Source organism: Sphaeramia orbicularis, chromosome 16 (genome assembly GCF_902148855.1).
Source record: "Sphaeramia orbicularis chromosome 16, fSphaOr1.1, whole genome shotgun sequence".
NCBI lineage: Eukaryota > Metazoa > Chordata > Actinopteri > Kurtiformes > Apogonidae > Sphaeramia > Sphaeramia orbicularis.
In genome coordinates, this window is record NC_043972.1 from 8048231 (window position 1) to 8069705 (window position 21475).

General features: G+C 39.2%; 2 protein-coding genes across 3 annotated transcripts in view; one reads left to right on the forward strand and one right to left on the reverse strand.

Moving 5' to 3' along the window:
• LOC115435885 (uncharacterized) overlaps window positions 1-15635 on the forward strand; it is a 39927-nt gene extending 24292 nt beyond the window's left edge. For both annotated transcript variants that reach the window (XM_030158495.1, XM_030158496.1), the window contains exons 8-11: window positions 8466-8604; window positions 13559-13641; window positions 13769-13865; window positions 14014-15635. In XM_030158495.1, coding sequence (XP_030014355.1) covers window positions 8466-8604; window positions 13559-13641; window positions 13769-13865; window positions 14014-14181 — 487 coding nt within the window. In that variant the 3' untranslated portion in view covers window positions 14182-15635. The remainder of the gene's footprint in view (window positions 1-8465; window positions 8605-13558; window positions 13642-13768; window positions 13866-14013) is intronic.
• A 112-nt stretch (window positions 15636-15747) lies between these two features.
• Window positions 15748-21475, reverse strand: part of zfpm2a (zinc finger protein, FOG family member 2a) — a 131545-nt gene continuing 125817 nt past the window's right edge. The window contains exons 6-8 of the mRNA XM_030158494.1: window positions 19615-19821; window positions 18780-19007; window positions 15748-18428 (exon numbers count right to left, since the gene is read on the reverse strand). Of these exons, the coding sequence (XP_030014354.1) occupies window positions 15877-18428; window positions 18780-19007; window positions 19615-19821 (2987 nt within the window). The 3' untranslated portion in view covers window positions 15748-15876. The remainder of the gene's footprint in view (window positions 18429-18779; window positions 19008-19614; window positions 19822-21475) is intronic.

Here is a 21475-nt window from a genome sequence, read left to right on the forward strand (position 1 = left end):
ATATGTAAAATAATTCATTTTTTTTCATTCTTTGTTTACAGTTTTTCCACAGTCTTTATCCGAATCACTATAAAACTCACTGAAACTGTGGGTTTTTCCATGCAGTCCAGCTGAACACAATATATCTGACTATAGAAGATTAATCCCTGTATTTTGGGGCTTTTTTCTTAATTTCAGCTCTGTTTTGGTACCTGATTTTCTTATATAATGTTGCTGTGGTGTAAAACTCCATTACTGCGTGATATAATATGTAAAATAATTCATTTTTTTCTGTCATTGTTTACATTTTTTCCTCATTCTGTATCCAAATCAGTATAAAACTCACTGAAACTGTGGGTTTTTCCATAGAATCCAGCTGACCACTAAATATCTGACTATAGATGAATAATCTCTTTATCTTGGGGCTTTTTTCTGAATTTCAGCTCTGTTTTAGTAGCTAATTTTCTTATATAAAGTTGCTCTGGTGTAAAACTCCATTACTAAGTGATATAATATGTAAAATAATTCATTTTTTTCATTCTTTGTTTACAGTTTTTCCCCATTCTGTATCCGAATCAGTATAAAACTCACTGAAACTGCAGGTTTTTCCATGCACTTCACGGTGTAATTGTCCTTCACGAGAGCTTGAGGCCTCATCATTGTACCTGTCCACGTCTCTTCTTGTTGTAATAGTCTGAGGAAGCGCTCGCTTTACAAGTTTTTTAAGAAACGGTCCTTTGGTGTAATAGTTAGTTGAGCCTCGTGTAATAGTCTGTGTTTAAATGTTCTCTGCTCATTGTAATAGTTGGCAGAAGCTCGTGTAATAGTTCGTGTTTTGTGTGTGAGCAGGCTCTCAGGTAACAGAGGCCCTGCATATGGAATGAGATGGTAATGAGGAGGAGGAGGGGAGCCTTATCACTACAGGGCCAAATTCCGACAGTGAATTGCGCAGTTGTAACAAAAGTAACAGAGCGTCCATTCAGCCTGCACTAATCCAGATGGGAAAGTCAAACAGCAGAAAGTCCACGGCACAAACTCATTTCATCACTTTATTAATTTAGATATTGCCTCCTCGCTCCTGTGGGGAGAAAAAAAAAAGAGCCCCTCTGAAATGACCAACATCGGTGAGGCGTTTTGCTCTACATGGTTCCCCCACTTCGTCTCCTCCCGTTATCTGTTTAATTCATCCCGCCAATCTTGGCTGTCTTTACCCACTAAATTTCCCTTTGACACGCATGCCTTGCTTCGCATAATCCTCACTCCGGGGCAGAATTAAAAATGGAAAAAAGAGGAGGGAATAGGACAGGTGGCTGGAGAATCCTTGAAATAATGTTCAATGCCAGACCCAGGAATGATTTGACCAGATTTGAGCAAAGGGGGCGGAGTATTTTTTTTATTTTTATTTTTTCTTCTTTTTTAAATTTTTTTTATTTTTGGAATCAAGGTGTAAGAAAAGGGTGACAGGTGGAAAAAGTGCAGAGATGGAGAAGTCCCTTAAGAGGCAGGTCGAAAAGTCAGTTCTAAATTAAGGTGCCAGAATGACTTCAGGGCGGGAAAACTGTGGCAAGGAAGATGAAAATGTCAAAACGTCACTCTCCGGAGGTCTGATTCAGAAAGTTTTCCCTGTCTACGAAGACTGAAATTAGAACAGTCAACTTGTTTCTTCCGCCCTCCTCTGCCTGTATCTATTATTGACCCGTACGTATCGTTTCTCCTACGTGAATATGGCAGATATGTTATCTTTACGTGGCTGAAAAACCTGTCTCCGCTGTTTTTTTTTTTTTTCTGTCAGCCTTATCTGACCAATCAGAGCTGACATGGTTTGCCAGAGCTTGATATTCTTTGGGTGGAAACACGCCATATCAATAACAGGTGAAATGGAGTATTTGGTGTGTGTGTTTTGGCTTTATTCTGATAGTGACAGTAGACACAGATAGGAAACGAAGGAAGGAAAGGAAGAGCTGAATCCAGGACGATGCTTTGATAAACGCTGAACGCTACAGGGGCAACAGAAAAGGCTTATTTTACACATGATAAGCACTTATTTATGATGTAGGTCTGATATAAGGCGCATAATGTCAGTGAAGCAGCGCTGAAAACGGACTATTAGGAAATACAGTCTGCTATGACACTGACTGAACGTAAAGTTACACCTTCTGTTTATTAGCACTGATACAGTTTGACTTTTAATCCAATATTTACTCATATTTCCACCTATATCTACAGATAGGAAATGAAGATTCTGCTTCTGGTCAATATTGTGTTTAGAAATTAAGCATCTGGAAAGAAAGAACCAGCAGATGGAGTTGGACTGATGTACAGGGTGGGGAAGCAAAATTGACAATGAACATTTAGTTGTTTTTTCTCAGCAGGCATAACGTCAATTGTTTTGAAACCAAACATATATTGATGTCATAATCATACCTAACACTATTATCCATACCTTTTCAGAAACTTTTGCCCATATGAGTAATCAGGAAAGCAAACGTCGAAGAGTGTGTGATTTGCTGAATGCACTCGTCACACCAAAGGAGATTTCAAAAATAGTTGGAGTGTCCATAAAGACTGTTTATAATGGAAAGAAGAGAATGACTATGAGCAAAACTATTACGAGAAAGTCTGGAAGATACTATTAAAGAAGAATGGGAGAAGTTGTCACCCGAATATTTGAGGAACACTTGCGCAAGTTTCAGGAAGTGTGTGAAGGCAGTTATTTAGAAAGAAGGAGGACACATAGAATAAAAACATTTTCTATTATGTCAATTTTCTTGTGGCAAATAAATTCTCATGACTTTCAATAAACTAATTGGTCATACACTGTCTTTCAATCCCTGCCTCAAAATATTGTAAAATTTGCTTCCCCACCCTGTAGAGCAGAATCTATAGTTAGATGAATTGGAAGGGAATTAAACAGTTAAAGGTGGTTTATTGATCTGTCATTTTTAATGTATTACACTGGGTTACAAAGAAAGGTTTTTTGCAAGTTGTCTAGGTTTTTTCAACTGAATTAGGACCATTTTGCACCGCTAAATCCAAAAATGGCATCTGTTTTTCTCAATCAGGTCAGGTTTTTTTGCTAATTTGATTTTGAAAAATTTGATCTTCTCACAAAATTGATTACATTTTTGTGACTTTATCAGCTGATTTTTTTTTATATAGTTCTCACCCAAAATAGGTTTTGAGAGAAAAAAAATAATTTCTAACAGGATTCCTGTTAGGTATAATGGTGTATTCACCGCAGATGTAGCAGAATACGTCAGGCTTATTTTTGCAAGATCTTCTTGTCGAAGCCATTTCATTCACCTGTAATATTAAAAAAAACATTAATCATAAATTGGCAAAAGTCAAATCTTCAGAACTCGTTTATTGCAAGAAATATGAAAGAATTTTGTATCATATGATGTGAAAATGCCCATAAATGTAAGCAAAAATGTTAAAAAGCCAATATGTAGCATAGTTAAGAAAGTTGACCTGATTGAGCAAAATTAATGTGATTTTTGGATTCAGCACACCAAAATTATCCTAAATCAGCTGAAAAAATTTACACAATAAATTTGTTGTTGACCAGTGTCATTATTTAGTGATTTAGTGATTTATTCCGAACATGCAATGAAATTTAACATGTATGCACTTGCAAAACATACATAATAATACAAATATCAAGAATCATAACAATCTTAGTCAGAAGAAAAGCACAATAATTTCATTTACATGCCTGAAAAGGGGTGGGAAGAAGTATAACTTATTTAATCCCACCCCCTCTCCCTACAATATTATAACTTTTATTTAACCCATAAAGACTCAAACAGTCACTGGCAGCCAAAACCATCTACTGATCTAAAATGTTTAATAAGTTCTGAACCACTAAACCTATCAATGCATGTAAATAATAGGTGTAAAATGCAGTTTATCATATTTTCATGGTCATCAGATATGACCCATTCAGACATTCAGAGGCTCTGTAGTTACCGTGGAAACACAGTTGTCTTCTACAACATTGATTCATCAGTAAAACCCATGGAGTTGGATCAATGACTGTGGATGGAGACCCTTGTTTTTACATTCAGTTATTGATATCTTTACAGTAAAAGTCACTTTTTCTTGACTTTTCCCAGTTTTTGATAAAATAACTCTCAACTTTAACCTGAGCTTTTATGACCATCTATATCACAGGTGTCAAACATGCGGCCCGGGGGTCAAATCCGGCCCGCCAAAGGGTTCAATCCGGCCCCTGGGATGAATTTGTGAAATGCAAAAATTACACTGAAGATATTAACAATCAAGGATGTTAAAATCATTTTAGGTCATTTCAGTCTAAAGTGGATCAGACCAGTAAAATACTGTCTTAATAACCAATAAATAATGAAAACTGTAAATTTGTTTCTTTGTTGTAGTGTAAAAAGAAGTAAAATTGCACAAAAATGACTATCCTTTTACAAAAAATGTGAATATCTGAAATGTCTTAAGAGAAGTATGTGGAATTTTAATAACATTCTCACTGTTATTTAATGTTTTGTGTATTTGTAGATCCACTGTGATCTCTAAGTTGTGATTCACATTTATAAATGATAAACTGAGGCATAATGTTGTTAACATCGCACTTATTTTACTAAAGAATTTTCAGGTTGTTCATGTTTGTTCATGTTATGTTCAAGTACAATTCGGAGATGTAAACATTTTCATTATGGAATTTACTTTTTTCACTCAAAAGTTATTATCCTATTATTTGTATTATTTTACTGGTCTGGCCCACTTTGCATCATTTTAGGCTGTATGTGGCCCCTGAACTAAAATGAGTTTGACACCCCTGATCTATATGATCCATGGATTAATGGTGGTAATAGCAAGTATTCCTAGAGACATTATACATTTTAAAGGAATTCATCTCAGAATATGGGAATTCACTGACAATAAAAGCAAAAATTAATAATAGAGGACAACTCAGCATGTGTCTTCACAAAAGAATTCCCATATTCTGAAAGTAATTCCTTTAAAATTTGTACTTTTTCCAAGAACACATGCTATTACCACCACTAACCAACTGATCATGTAGATGTTCAGAAAAGCTCAGATTGAAGTTGAGAGTTATTGTGTTAAAAACTGAGAAAAGTCAAGAAAAAGTGACTTTTTCAGCAAGGATATCAATAACTGAATGTAAAAAGCACCTCCATCCACTGTCACTGATCCAACTCCATGGGTTTTACTGGTGAATCAATGCTGTAGAAGATGACGGTGTTTCCACGGTAACTACAGAGCCTCTGAACGTTCAAATAGGTCATATCTGAGGGCCATGAAAAGATGAATAAACTGTATTTTACACCAATTATTTACATTGATTGATAGGATTAGTGGATCAGAACTTCTTAAACATTTAGATCAGTAGATGGTTTTGGTCTCCAGTGGCTGTTTGGGTCTTTATGGGTTAAATAAAAGTTGTAATAATACATTAAAAATGACGGCTCAATAAACCACCGTTACCTGTTTAATTCCCTTCCAGTTTGTTTAACTCCATAGATGCTGCTCTACATCAGCCCAACTCTATCTGCTGGTTCTTCCTGGTTTTCCAGATGCTTAATTTCCAAACAGGAAGTTGGTCAGAACCAGAGTCTCCACCCAGTCCTGCAGAACCCAAAATGAAACCACCAATAGACTAGGAGATGACTAATACTGATAGGATTGATCGATTAGATCTGTGTTTCTCAAACCTCAAACTGTGAGGTTGGTGAAGGCTTGTCAGGGGGGTCATGGGATCACTGCTGGGTGTTTTTTTTTTTTCCAGGTTAGAACATGTATCAGGTGGAACTAATGTTTTAGTGTTGGAGCACCCTGGACTCATTTTAGGGATGTACAACGACCAAATCTACTCCCATGGTGATATGTCACTGGATTAGACAAAGACTTTAGGTTTGGACAATGGACAAGAATTGGACTGGAAAAGAAAAATGTGACATGTTTCTGTTTTTTTTACAGTTTGTACAGTTTGCACTTTAATGTTCTGAGATGTGCAATGAAAATGGGCTCACTGACCCACTGATACTGTTAAAATGTTCATCTTTGTTACCAAAATGTGTTTGTTGTTCAGAAAAACTAACTTTATTCTCATATTTGTAAGATAATTGCACATTTCCTATTTTTATTTGGAAAAATATTGTCACAGGGAGAAGTCTGGTTGAGTTTATTTGTATTATTCAGGCAAAAATCTAAGTTATTTTTAATTTGCACAACAAATTATTCAAGGAAAAGCAAAAAGTATTGATATGATATTAATGTTTCTTTCAATAAAAGTTATAATTGCACCACACTTACAGTGTTGTTGGGGTTGAGGGGGGGCTGCAGATTGTTTGTCCTCCAAAGGGAGGCCAGACGGAAAAGATTGAAAACCACTGGATTAAATTTCCAACCTTGAATAATTATTTGTAGTTGTAAATACACCTGTAATATTGGAAAATATTAAGACGTTGCTTTGTGCTCAGATGATTATGATCTACGTTTGACAGTGTTTTACGTCCTTTCAACGACTTATCGATGCATTTGACAGTAATTGACAATAATGATACGATTATTAGCTGCGGTGCTTAAACCCCACCTCTGTATACGCCCCGTGAAAGCTTTTTAGGTCAATAGCAACTAATAGTTATTGATGGTTATCGATGACTTTTACGACCCACACTTTGTCAACCACTGTACAAAGGAACGCAGATAAGATATGAGGCTCCTGGGTTATATGTCATGCCCAGATCTGCAGCGAGACGCTTTGAGACAGGCGGCGTGTCGTGGTGAGCCGGGGCTCATCTACACTGTGTTGGCTTCGTGTCGGGGCAGGCGGCGGCGTGCGGCGATGGCGGCAGCAGGCGCGCTGCACTATTGATTGGGCTCCACAGGCTGAGACCAGGCAATTCAGAGCACCAGTGAGCCGAGACCGATTGGGCCTCCTGAGTTACAAAATCCCAGAGCTCTTCTTCTCTCATCTGCCAAAAAAAGAGTATTTCTCATTCCCCAGGCAAATGTTTTCGAGGAGAAAAAGTTTGAGATTGCGGGTTGGAAAAAAGACTCAGGGAGAGCAAATATTCATGTGTAACTCTGCTTGTATCGTTCGTATCATTATAAACTCTATATCAGGGACGTCGAGCTCAGTTTAGTTCAGGGGTACACATTCAGCTCAATGTAAGCTCAGATAAGTCCGACCAGTAAAATAATAACATAATAACCTATAAATTATGTAAATGACAAACTTTTCCCTATGTTTCAGAGTGAGAAAAGTAAAATTAAGTTATGAAAATGTGTACATCTGCTAATTCTTCTTTAAAAAACTGTAAATAACATGAAAAATCTGACAAAAATAAGTGCAATTTTAACAATATTCTGCCTCAGTTTATCATTTACACATGTGCATTACAATTTGCACATTACAGTGGTTCTACAAATACACAAAGCATTTAGTAACAGGCAGAATATTGTTAAAATTGCGCTTATTTGTCCTAAGAAATTTCAGGTTGTTAATATTTATTCAGGTTATTCACATTTTTTGGGAAAGGACAGTTTATAAGTGTAAATACTTTCATGTAATTTTGCTTTATTTTATGCCAAAACAAAGAAAAAAATTTGGAGTTGTCACTATTTATAGGTGATTATGGCAGTATTTTACTAGTCTGACCCATGTGAGATTGAATTAGTCTGTACATGGAACCTGAAATAAAATGATTTTCAAGAAAACCAGCAGTAATTTTTGCATTTCACAAGTTAATCAATTAATCCCATGGGCCAGATTGGACCTTTTGGCGGGCCGGTTTTGGTCCCGGGGTCATATGTTTGACACTCCTGCTCTATATTTATGCTGAAGAATTGCTGGTGAGAATGTCATAAAGACTATTTTGTTCTTTTTCAGTGTTTTTGAATTTGTGGAAAAAAGCCAGACTCAGTGATGCAGCGATGATCAATACTTTAACAGCGGATCAGATGAGTTTGTCATTTAGCTGAGACCAAGTTTTGAATTAAGAATGAAATGCACCAGAGAGGGGAGTCAGTGTACCCACCAAATTTAATAAAAAACCCATGCATTTTACATTTTTATGCTAGTTACACACTCAGATAAAAGACGAGCGAAAACCAAGTCTGCAAATACAAGGTGTTGAATGTGTAGACTTCCTCATTTCTAATGCATTTGATTCTCTTTTAGTGCATTATTTAGATTTTATCTCTCATATACTGTCATCATCTTTCCTCCCAGCAGCAGCAGATGATTATTTTCAGCGAGAAACATCTAATAAAGTAACGTAAAGTACCAAACAGACAAACAGGGCTAACTAGTGACACAGTCAGAAACCTAACATCTGCTTGATTCTCATGTTTGTGTGCTCTTTTGACAAGAAAATATGAAATAATGTTAAATTGCTGTATGCTATTTATATGTCTGTGATTAATTAATGCTAGTGCGAGTTGGTCTGCTACCAAAGTTTGATGTGTGTGTATTCTGTGTGTGTGTTAAGGTATGGGAAGCTGTTGCCATCGCTCCAAGCCAGGCAGTTTTCAGCCGCTACAGGGCTGAGTCGCATGCTGATTATTCTGGGGGCGATTGAACCGACTATCAGAGGCGAAAATGTCTCCGAGGAGGTCATCCAACGCCAGGTCAGGCTCGTGCACACACACAAGCACACACACACATACACACACACACATACACTTCAACGAAGCATGGGCTAAAAAAACAAGAACATCACATGATTTTGTGTCACAGTGGAAAGACACTACAAGTCAGAGCTGATTTGGAGACAAATAAGTGATGATTCTAAAAATTCACACACGAAAACAGATTTTCAACGTGCACTGTACGGACAAAAGTATTCGGACATGTTCAACTCAAGTGTATTTGTCAAATCGGCATGAACAGGACGAGCTGTAGCCATGATGTGTCCCAGTATTTTTGCCCATATGGTTTACAAAAACCAATATTTCCTTAAAGTTTCATGGGAGATTTTTCTTCCTCAAAGAGATGTGAAAAAAGTAGATGGTTATTTGTTTTAGAAAATGAGTATTTACAGTCAGAGCTTGGAAAATATTTGAGAAATTTAGAGGCGGAACATTTAAAATCCTACTCGTGGATAAAAAAAAAAAAAAGTAAAATCCAAACTAAATTAAAAATTTAAACCAAACTAACCAATGCGATGATATTTATCGCACTATAAAACTATATTATGATGGTCATTATTAACCCCTGTTAGAAAAGAAACACCTGAATTCCCAATGCTTGTAGTTCTTATAGTCTTTTCTTCTCCTAAATATGAAAAAAAAAAAAAAGACCAAAACCTTTACTTTGAGCCATTTCACTTGCATTTCTCCCATCTTTCCTCTGCAGCCACAGGATGGTGCTAGTGTGAGAATAATCAGGTCTGTTGCTCACAGGAGATATGAGTGGATGATGATTGCAGGAATATTTGTTTTCATATTGCCAGTCGCTGAATTTGGCACGAGATGACAGCAGACGTCATTTTTAAATAAATGAAAATTGAGCCGGTTCTCTGAGCCGACATGACACCGCAAATGCACTGTATCTTGTGATGCCTGCTATATTGTAAACTCAGCCTTTTGACAGGTCATACAGTTCCTGAGGAATAAGCTGTTAATATAAGCTACAAGCTTTTCCCCGTGTATTGCAGATGAGTTTTTTTTTTTTTATTTTTTTTTTATTTTGTATGTGTCCGTATTAAGATCTGCTGTGAATCACGTCCAGTGGCAGACACTTCAGCCTGTCATGAAGTCCTGTAGTCATTTTTATTTACCATAAAAATACATCCTAGACACAGGGGGTAGTAATAGATTCCAGGGATGAACAACAACCAATATCTATGGTAGTATGGGGAATGTTTCTCACCTTCTGACACTCAAAGGTTGCAAAAAGAGACAGAAAGATTACAGCACAGACGCTAATTCAGTCATTTATTGTATTTACACCCTTCAGTCCTTATGCGCAAATCTTTATTTCTCTCACTTTAGCTGCCCTCTGTGAACACTCAGTTAACATTTCCAACATCTGTTCGGAATTAAATGTTTTCTGCAGCTGTGTTTACGACGCAGCGATGCCTGCTCGAGGTTGAATGTGAGCGGTTCGTTAAGACGCCTTGTTCGCCGCTGCCAGCCACCCACGATTTGATGGCAGTAGTGATGAGGGACCTATTTCAGCTTTTCAAGTATTACAGTTGTTGCCAAGGAGATAAGGACATCATTGTGCTTGAATTCTCCAAGGACAGAGAAAGGTTTTGTAGACAGGCTAGTGAAGGTTAGAACGTGCACACACACACACACACACACACACGCACACACATGCACACACACACACACACACACACACGCACACACACACACAAGCCACCGAACTCAATAGAGCATGCAGTCCATTTCTCAAGGGCATGTTCTGTAACCACTGCTTAATTGAACTGAATCAGAAATGTTTGATTCTATGTTAATGTCTATCTGGTCTCATCACGTATGGGTTAAAGGCGGAATTTTGCTCAATTTAAGAATTCGCATATGTTGGAGTAAACTGCTGAACTTTTTTTCGCTCTGAGCTGAAGAATCAAAGAAGCAGGCCCGAGATCGGAGATGTGATATCTGTTCTGCCCGGAGCCGCCTCATGAATGTGCAGGACACCAGCTCCACGCCATTGTTACCGCCTTAAAGGAACAAGCCATCAATGAATTCTGCATTTCTATATGTACTTCCATCAATGACTTATTTACTTCTCGGCTAAAATTTGCTTAGAGGTCTTATTTATGTCTTTGTGCATAAGAAATCAATCTAAGTGAATCCTCAAAGGAACTTTGTGTTGGTAAATGCAAGTTATTCAAATTTACAGGATTTCAGTTCTGTTGAACTATGAACTATGTTTTCAGGTCAAAAATGTCCAATTTCATCACAATTAATGCTATATTTTCATGTCACAAATGGCCAAGTTATATTTTAAATGAATTTACCTGAAAAACAAATATTCTATTCTTTTAGATTCCCCAATTTTTCTTCCCAGATTCTATCCTACGTATCACATGTTTTGTTTTTACATGTTGCAATATGGCGTATGGTGCTGATCCATCCTGCTTATGTTACGCCAATACGTACATTAAGAATGTCACACATCACTGTTTAAATCAACAGTTTTCTAATAATGAGCATTTTTATAAAGAAATAATTCTATATTATTATTTACTCTTTAGTCTGATGATAAACTATACAATAAATAATTCTGATCCTAGTTTTTGCACAGGGATCATTAGTGTAAACGGTGACATGGCTGCTGAGCATCAGTATGATGGGATCCACAACAACCATGTCACATCTGTCCACTGACACATTTTGTGTTTTTGTGTCAGCTGTTATTGTTTTAGATCCACAATACTAACATTTATGAATAAGAGGAGAATTAGCAATAGTAAGTATACAAGTTTATTCCTAATAAAGTACTGGTACTGACCAGAGCATCATGGGTAATGTCACGTCCGTCCACCAGCAAAAGTTTTCACATACACGTGCTATTCAAAATCCAATATTTCTGAAAATAGAGCTTCCACTGTCAAATAATATCAGTAGTCTGTGCACAAATGTATTAGCATTATTTCAACACAGTTCTATGCATTTCTTACAACTTTTTTTTTTTTTTTTTTTTTTACAAAAATGGCCACTCATTTGACCCCCGAAGTAAATTTTAGCCGTTGTGTAATGCAGTGTTTGAGAAATTTGGGGATAACTGAGACATTCTGAGTGGAGCTTCAGTAGTATTCAGTCCAACATTCCAATGGGATCAGTGAAAAAATTGCATAATATCCTATAAATGATGTCAACTCCAAATTTTTCTCTTTGTTTTTAGTGTGAAAAAAGTACAATTACATTATGAAAATGTTTACATCTACAAACTATCTTTTAAAAAAATGTAAATAACATGAACAACCTAACATTTCTTAAGAAAAACAAGTGGAATTTTAACAATATTATGTCTCAGTTTATCATTTACACGTGTACATTACAACTTACAGATCACAGTGGATCTGCAAATACACAAAATATTTAATAACAGGCAGAATATTGTTAAAATTACACTTACTTCTCTTAACACATCTCATGTTGCTCAAATTTGTTCAGATTCTTCATATTTTTTGGGGAAATTAAAGTAAAATTATGTTATGAAAATGTGAATAACCTGAATGACCATGTACAAACTGAAATTTCTTATAATAGCAATTTTAACAATATTACATCTCAGCTTATCATTAACACAATTTACAGATGACAGTGGATCTGTGACATTGTTAAAATTGCACTTATTTTTCTCACATTTCAGGTTGTTCGTATTTGTTCAGGTTATTCACATTTTATTGTGAAAGGATAGTTTGAAAATGTAAATATTTTCATGTAATTTTACTTTTTTCATGATAACACAAAGAGAAAATTTGTAGTTGTCATTATTTCTAGGTTATTATGCTAATATTTTGCTGATCTGATCATATTGGTCTGTATGTGACCCCTGAACTAACATTTTGACATCACTGATTGTTTATATCTTCAGTGGAATGTTTACATTTCATAAATTAATCTCACAGGCCAGACTGGACCCGTTCACAGGCCGGTTTTGGCTCACGGGCCATATGTTTGACACCCCTGTTCTACATTTATTCCTGTCTTTACCTGAGAGATGCCAATACCTTCCAAAAGTCTGTCTTGCTTTATTTTTTAACACAGCTGTGTAAAAAAGTTTTTGGACACCCTTAAAATTTCACTCTCAAATATTATCATGAAATATTTGCTTTTGTGTTTCAAAAGGTGTGGCTGCATCACACAGACACAAACAAATGCAAATGATTTTTTTGGTTTATTGTTAACAAAAAAATAACGAAGCTAAATTCTTGACAGTTTCATCATCATGTCCTGGATGTGTTTCATTTTCTTCTGAAACATCCAGTTTTGACCTAAACTGAGCACGTGCAGAAGGAAGCATGTGGGTTTGGAGAATGAAACAATATGACTTAATGCAATATATCATAAATACATAGGGTGTCCAAAACCATTTTTCCACCTCTATCTACAAAATGAAATGTGTATTAACTGTTTACCCATGTTCTGTATACACTCTGTAACCAAGAAAGTGCATTTAACTTCTAATCTCAGTGTTTTTCCCTTTTAACCTCCTGAGGCCCAGCGATGCATGTTTGTCCTCTGTAGGGGACACAAGTTTGACAGTTTTACTTAAAAAATGCTGTCCATTGCAAAGGACGTTCCATTAAAAATGAAAAAATAAATAAAAATAATTGTAAAAATGTATCTGAAAAAACTGTTGGATTTTGCGGTTTCCAATCAAGGCAATTGTTTAATGTAAAAAAGCTAAGAATGTTCACTTTTTCTGGGTCTCAGGAGGTTAAAATGGAACAAAAACAGTTCCATCTCTGATATAATCACATCAGTAACACATTTTCAGTGAAATGACTTCATTCACAGGGACAATCGTAGTGTTTCCGTTGTGGACAAAAAAAAAAACAACAAAAAAAGTACTACAGATCAGTCCAAGTTCCTTAATAATCTCTGTTTCTATCTCTTCTAGAAATACTTACTGAGTAACCCTGCCCATCAGAGCAGTGCTGTGGATGAGCATTACTTTCTGAATGAAAGTGTTGCTCAAGTACGGTACGAGAAACATGCTTAAAAACCCAGATTTCGCATTTTTAACTTTTCAGCCTTTCTCATTCTCAATATGGAAGATGAAAAGAGAAAAAAAAAACTACATTTTGTCTTTACCTTTGTTTTTCTAAAGAGACATCACAAAGTTTAAGCCCCTCTCCAGCAGGACGTCAGTGAGCGTGATCACTGGAGATTGTTTTGACCAAGAAATACCAGAACACCTGAACCAGGTGAGCGTCTTTACTGCGTCTGCATGCCTCCACGCTGTTTTATCAGCTCTTGGACTGCGACTCTGGTGTATCACATACGCAGTCGCAGAACAACGCTGTGGTACTGATTGTGTAAAACCCATAAAATATCATCTATTTCCTGCACCAGATGGTAGCTAAGCTTCAAAAGAAGTTTCTGGAGGATTCCTACCCATCAGCCAATCATATTCACATAAAAGGAGCAGACCGGCGAATGATCTACAAGAAGCCATCTGCCATCAGCCAGCACCTGAGGAAGCTAGTCAACCAACGACAAGCCAAACGGCGGAGCGAATGACCCACACTCCAATGAGACCCCAGCAAAATAATTGTTCAGTATGTTGAAAATAGCGTCTAAAAATGTAGAATTTTTTTTTTTTTTCTCAGTCTTTTAAATTTTCTATCCGGTAAAATCCAATGATGGTCTGTTTTAACATGTTTTTCCAGCGGTCTGTTTTGTTGGAGACGTTGTAGGTGACGATAACTGGAGAGGATTCAGTCTGATGAAAAAACTGCAGTGTCTTAAGATTCAACCAATCTCATCTGCGAGGTGGTTCACTTCATTTACCAGGTTGGCAAGTGCTAAAAATGAATACATTAGTCCTTATCAATGTAAATGTCACACGTCACTGCTCAACCCTATACTTTTTATTTCACGCAGCTCTGTGTTAATACTCCACCATGTTACAGCTATGGGGAGAGTTCCGAACCAGACTCAGACCTCTGCTCACGGACTCACGTTGAGTCCATTAATATTATACATAACAGACAGATGAGTGTGGCTTACCGCGTTAATTTAGCATTTTGTAAATAATAAAACATTACGTTCTCTTGGGAGACTGTGCTGCGCTTACTGCCATGGAAAACATTAGCTGTTATGATTAGGATAAATGTAAAAGAAAGACCAGACAGCATTGGTTTATCCTGAGGATTTAAGTTTAATTATGACACCACATCAAAATAAAAATTTCCAACAGATCTGGAATTTAATTCCATCCATATACATGCATAGCAACAACGTTTTAAGAAACATTTTCTCCCATAATCAGGACATTGGAATGATCATTTTACATCAGTATCCCCACTGACCTCCCACCCATCTTGTTCATCAGCAATAAACTTAATTCTTGTACAACTTCTTTTTTTCCCTATGGGGTTACAAATAATTATATGCACAGTCCCCATTTCATAATACTGCTTTCAGTAATGTTCCCTCATTTACAAAGTATTGCATTGAGAGCAAATTTCAAAAAGGGAGACCAAAGTGTATCATCAAACAGAAATACAAGTACTATACAAGAATGCTGCCATCCTCATGAAAACATCCACATCTGAGTTGAAGAAAAGAGACAGGGACAAACAGCCACATATGTATGCAAAGCCATGTGTATATGCCAGAATGTGAAATGCAGGGTTGTGCCTGGTTATCACCTCCAAATGGTGACTTTTAAGGCTAACAAGTCATTAGTAGCAATCTGCAAGTGACATTTTAGGCATATACAGAAACTGGTACAGCAAATAAGAATACACAAGTGCCTCAGTAGCTATTTTTGTGTCTAAAATGCATCTCATTTTTGTATTGTCTATTGTTTCATTGAGCCTACATTACAGTGTAAACAATATGTGTGCTACACAAGAATGACTATACAATAACATTACAAACAACTCTGATATAAATTTCATTTTGAATTTAAATTAAGATCACTACTCCTATTAATACTGATTGTAAAATAAATTAATGTGAAAGTGGCACCAATATTATTCTTGATTTATTTTTCTTTTCTTTTTCTTTTTTAACCAATGGTTTTGCATTTTTAAGTCGTAAAACAATGAAAGAAGAAGCTTCTCTTGATTGTCCACAAGCAGCGGTTAGCACTGCATGATGCACTATTCCAGACACAACAGTGTACCAAAACAAAGGAGAAAAAAGGGGTAAAAGTTGAAGGGAAAAGGTGTAGGAGGGAAAAGAAGAACAGTTCTTATTCTTCGGAACTTATTTTACATGCTCTGCAGCATGTGATGAACAGTAAAACTTCTTATGGGTTATAAAGTTTGACAGGTTGTTGAACTGGATGTCACAAAGGCGGCAGTACTTGCCGCTTCCAGAGCCGTTCACACCTTTATTGGCCGCCGGTGCCGTGTCTTCACTCGGGGACTTGGCGGAGGGCGACATGTTCTCATTGGAGTCAGCCTGGTTCTCAGTGGGCCACGTAGGTGAAGGGTTGGGGGGTTGGCCCTCTGGCTGAGGCTGGTTCTCCTGTTGGGGTGGAGCTGTGCCTGAACGCTCCTCAGGCTTGTGCCCCCCGTTGACAATGACCATGCTCCGGTTTTTGGGCAAAAGGGGAAGTGGCTCCTTGCCAGGGTGGGGGCAGCCATTAGAAGCAGGTTGCTGGGCTGTTCCTGTCTCTCCCCCCGCTCCAGAGCCTCCTCCGTTAACACTCTGCTCCTGTTCACTGGCCTCTCCTTGCATCACTGGTCCCCCCGCCACATAATCGGTTGGCTTTATCCCAAAATAAGGGGATATCTGCTCAGGACCTTTCACCTTCTTTATTGCTCCAGGATAAAGGCAGTGGGGCAGAAACACATTCTTGTTCTCGTCCTTTGAAGGGATGAGCTGGGGCTCAGCAAAAGGCTTGAGTCCCGGCACAGGCCCCAAATGAGGGGGGAACATGCCTCCATTTTGCACCATCACCTTTCCATTGCCATTCTTCTCACATTTGCCTGGGCTCTTATCATAACCGTCATCAGGATTATTATTGCCTTCGCTCTTCACTTCTGGGAACAGGGCAGGCTCCAGACTGCCCGTCTCGTTGTGTTGTTGCTGCTGTTGTGGTTGTTGTTGTTGCTGCTGAGCAGCAGCGGCAGCGGCAGCAGCTGCAGCGGCTGTTGCGGGGCAAAAGTTCTGTTTGTGTGCCAGGTAGTTCTCCACTTTGTTAAAACTTATCTTGCACACAGCACATTCATGATAGTCCAACAGTCTTTTAGGGGAGCTACATGTCTTGTCAGAAACTGGCGAACACTTTTTGCTGAGATCGATGGGAGCGTCCAGCTCCTGCTGCTCGGTGGTACTGCATTTAGGAGTGAGTATAGGTTTAGTGACAGTCAGAGAGGCCTCCAGGTGTTTGGGTACCATGCCTGGAAAGATGTCACAGCGGGGGTGGAAGCGGTCTGTAAGGCTCTCCACAGCTTCCTGGGATGTACAAGGGTTCATGGGAGGAACACCGAGGAAACCAGGCTGACCCATAGGAGGCCTCTGATGGTCCTGGTCAGGGAGACACATCTCGTACATCTTCCTGCGCTTGCGGGTCCTCATGGTCCTCTGCATGGACGGCACCTTGTTGGCAGACATGCGTTTCATGGGGGGGTCGTGACGTGTGGCGCAGTAGTACTGCTTATGGACCATGTAGGTCTCATGACGGCTGAAAGTGATATTGCAGGCATCACAGGTTGTCTTGGTTGGGTCATTGTCACTTTCCACTAAACCCGTACTGGGGCTTTTCCCCTCCATCTGCTTTCCGTTCAGCCTCTCCTCAGCCCCAGTTGGAGTAGAGACTTTCTTCACCTGCCCTGTTAGATCCTTATCAGGCCCTTTGGCCCCAGCATTGATCATGTCCAACACATTGGAGTTCAGACATGCGGACTGCATAAGATGGCTGTCGGCCTCTGTCGGGTGGCAGCCAGCCAACATGCTAACAGAACTGTGGCCACTATTGGGGCTCACAGCCTCAGGGACCTTATCTGACAGGGCAGAAAAGTCAGGGGACTTTGTCATGTGTTGCCAGCGGCTGTTACAGTAGTGCTTTTTGTGGACCAAATAGTTGTCCAGGTTGCTGAAAGTGATATTGCATTCGAAACAGGTGGCCCCTTTGGGCATAAGAGGACTGTAGATGACAGGGGGGTAGCTGTTTCCACCATGGCGCAGCCTCCGGTGAACTAGCTCTGACATTTTAGCCAGAATCTCAGAAGCCTGCGGGACTACTGAAATGTCTTGGGAGAAAGCAAACTGAGACAAGAATGGGCCCATGGGAAATGTAGGCATGTTATGCTGCACAGGGGAGGAGGCCAGTCGGGGGCTGGAGGGCTCAGACTTTATCCTAGTGTAAGAAAAACTGGCTTTGCTGCCTGGGTGGGCCTCTCCCTTCTGAACAGACAGCATGGGCTTCTTCTCAGCTTTGTCAGGCTCTCCGTCTGTGCTGGTCTCCTTGTTGAGGGCCCCTTTGGGACTTCCCAGCAGAGCATCCTTCCTGTTGGCCAGCTCTGCGCGGGCCTGCTGCTGCTGCTGAAGGCTTTCCTCAGGCCCCCTGGGGGAATGCTCGGTGCCGTCGCCTTCCCTGTGAAGTTTGCTGCCGTGCCCATGTAAGTCCTGATGCTGTAAGAGTTCCCTGTGGCTCTGGAAGCTGATATGGCAGTGATTGCATCTGAAGGCCGCCTGTGACAGGTGAGACATGATGTGATGCTGGAATGTAATAAGAGAATCTGCCGTGTAGTTACAGATTGTGCATTTCAAGCTGGTGCCAGGAGGGAGGCTCTCTTCCATTTTGACACCTGTGAAGAAGATAAAAGGGAGAAATGCTCAGAATCTCGCCTCCCACTTCTCCTTTACAGTTAACTGTAGAAACCATCAAATGCTCATGCATTATGCCAGGCTTTTTCCCTTCCACTAGATTTTTTTGCTCAAGGATAAACTGTCAGCTATGCTTGCTGACAGCAGGACGTGTGTATTTCTGAAAAGAAATGACAGTCATTTTGAAACCTGTGTAAAACTCTAAGCCTTTGTTGTGTATTTGTCGAACAACACATTTTCAAAAACTATTGAAAATAACCACAAACAACATGAGTATTTTCTTAAAAATATATTTGTTTTGTTAAAAAAACAGTCTTTTTTTCCCCACTCACCGCTGTGGGAGGTGCTCAAGTGCATCTCCAGGGCCCGGGCTCCAGAGAAGCTCTTGTTGCATTGTGGGAAGGGGCAGATACTCGGGGTCTGGTGTGGTCCGGTGTCATTCTCCTCCACCACCGTCTCTGGCTCCCTCTGTCGCCCGCTGCAGTAGTACATCAGATGGGCCTGCAGGTTCCTCTCGCTCCGAAACCAGATTCCACACGCCTTGCATGGGAAGATGTCCTCTGGAGGGACACGGAAAAGGACAAAGGGGATGCGATATCAGGATATGTACAGTACTTTCATATTCAAGCACAGAGTAAGTCTAAAGATAAAGAGCTTGCACACATGGACACACATGCATAAACACTCTTCTTTTGTATACTTCTACAGTTCTGACTCTCAAAGCCTGTGTTAAAAGGCTTTTCCACCAAATCCTCAGCTGCTGCATATCGCTATGTTGCTACCACTGGGTTGGTGCCCTTTCTCAAGGGCAAACAAGAACACTGGACCATCTGCTTACAGAAGCCTCCCTGTTGAGCTGAACCCAGATAGCCCTCGCTAAGTAAACAAACACACTATTTGCATGAGGCGTGTATTTTGCAATTAACATGTTAGTTTGAGCCTCAATGTGTTTATGTGAACCCAAAACTTGAAGGTCGATGGCTCTTATCTCCAGTGCAGAGACTCATCTGGGTTAATCTACGCCCGGTGGAGACGACGTTTCTTGTTAAGCAGGTGACTGAGTGCAGGCTGCTGTGTATATGTGCGTGTGATAGTGCACGCCTAAACAAAAGCGTATCTGCTTCCAGCTCTGCGTACGTGCGCCCGTGTTTGTGCGTGGACACTCACTGTTGACGATGGCAGTGGGCAGGATGGAAGCCATTGCGGCCTGCTGCGGCAGGAGCTGGATGCTGTCCAGCAGCCTGGCTGGGTACATGCCCTCGCTCAGAGACATGTGGTTCACCGCCTGCAGACGTGAGTCAAAGTCCACCGCAAATGCCACCAGCTCCTCGCCCTCCATCATGTTCTTGGTGGTGGTGCACCACAGTTGGCCACCTGGACAAAACAGAGATAGAACAGACCTTTAAATGCTTGCTGTGAGAGGCGAGAAAAGCTTTGCTATATGTACACTTTAGTACTAGTGGCATTAAATGTCAGGGCTGTTATGCAATGGGAAAGAATTATTTTTGTGTGATCCTTCCCAGAGATTCAGTGTTTTAATAGTGTGTTGCATAACTGTGCATGCTGTGAAAGGAAAGTACACAACCAGGAGATGGTATTAGGACACATGTGTAGAAGTAGTGCATTTGGAGATTCTATGGGACAAATAACGCCAATCACTGTCATATTTTCAGGAGTTGTCCAGTGATCAAACCATTCTGGGAGCAGCTGTGTGATCATTTAAATAACATTTTTTACTGAAATAATTCCTTTTTAGTGTGAAGCCCTGTACTTAGGAGATATTTAATGTGATAACTGGACTTTGAAAGATAAAAAACTGTTGTTTAATGCTTTCGGCAGCGATCAAAAAGACTATTACTATAAAATGGTTAAAGCCTGAAGCACCCAAAACCGAAGAATGGATCGATGTTGTACAGGACATTTACATTCTGGACAAGTTGACATTTTGTTTTAAGGGTCAAAGGGAATCTTTTGTCACTATTTGGTCAAAATGGACAAACTATGTAAAACCTGTAATTGATGTGAATTGAATGTATCGGTTATGCGAAAACATTTACATGATATACATTTTTGTTGAGGTTGATGTAAACATAGACAACTTAGTGTGTTTTATATTGATATTGAGTTGTTATGATGATATGATAAACGGGTCAGCGGTAAGGCCAAGCAAATTGTAAACTGCCCTGATCACCCACTTTTTGGGGAGTTTAATTTGCTCCCCTCTGGTCGCCGTTTTAGGCTTCCTCAATTGAGAACTGGACGGGCTAGGGACTCCTTTATTCCTGCGGCTATTAGGAATCTGAATTCACGTAGCTGATATCTAGTTTTTTTGTTTTGTTTTGTTTTTTTGTTTTTTTTCTTATGTCAATTTTTAAAATCTTTTATGTGATTATTTATTTTTTAACGCTCGTGGCCATATGACAATTAACTTGTGTACTGCCCAATTGGACCTGTTCTTTTACTTGTGTTGGGAGGGAGAGTGGCTCCATTGTGTGTTGTCCTGTTTTATGTAATTTTATTGGTGTGGCATATGGGGGTGCTGTTTATGAGTATGTGTTTCTGTGTATGTGCTTATGTGTTTATGACCCCTGCTGCACACCGAATTTCCTTTTCTAAGGATAAATAAAGTTGAAAGTTGAAGTTGAAGTTGTTGATGAAGTAGGGGAGTAAGCCCTCGCCTCCCGCCCACTTTTTTTCTTTTTCTTTTTTTTTTTTTTTTTTTAAATTTGTTCTATATTCAACTAAAAATCTTGGATTAGCATCTTCGTTCAAATTCAACATATTGAATTGTACCTGAAAGCTAAGTTTTGTATGACATGCTTTTCCAAATAAACAAAGAATGGGAAGAAAAAAAGAAGTAGAGCATTTAGCAATATCAAAAGTGGAATATGTGACATTTGCACATGCTCATGTACATGTGCAAAGTTTGAGTCTGTGTTGTGTTGGGTCCTGGTTGATGGAATTAACAGATTTCATTTCTAAGATAATGCTTGCTAAAGTATGCACTGTTGTGTCGTTAGAGTAAGAT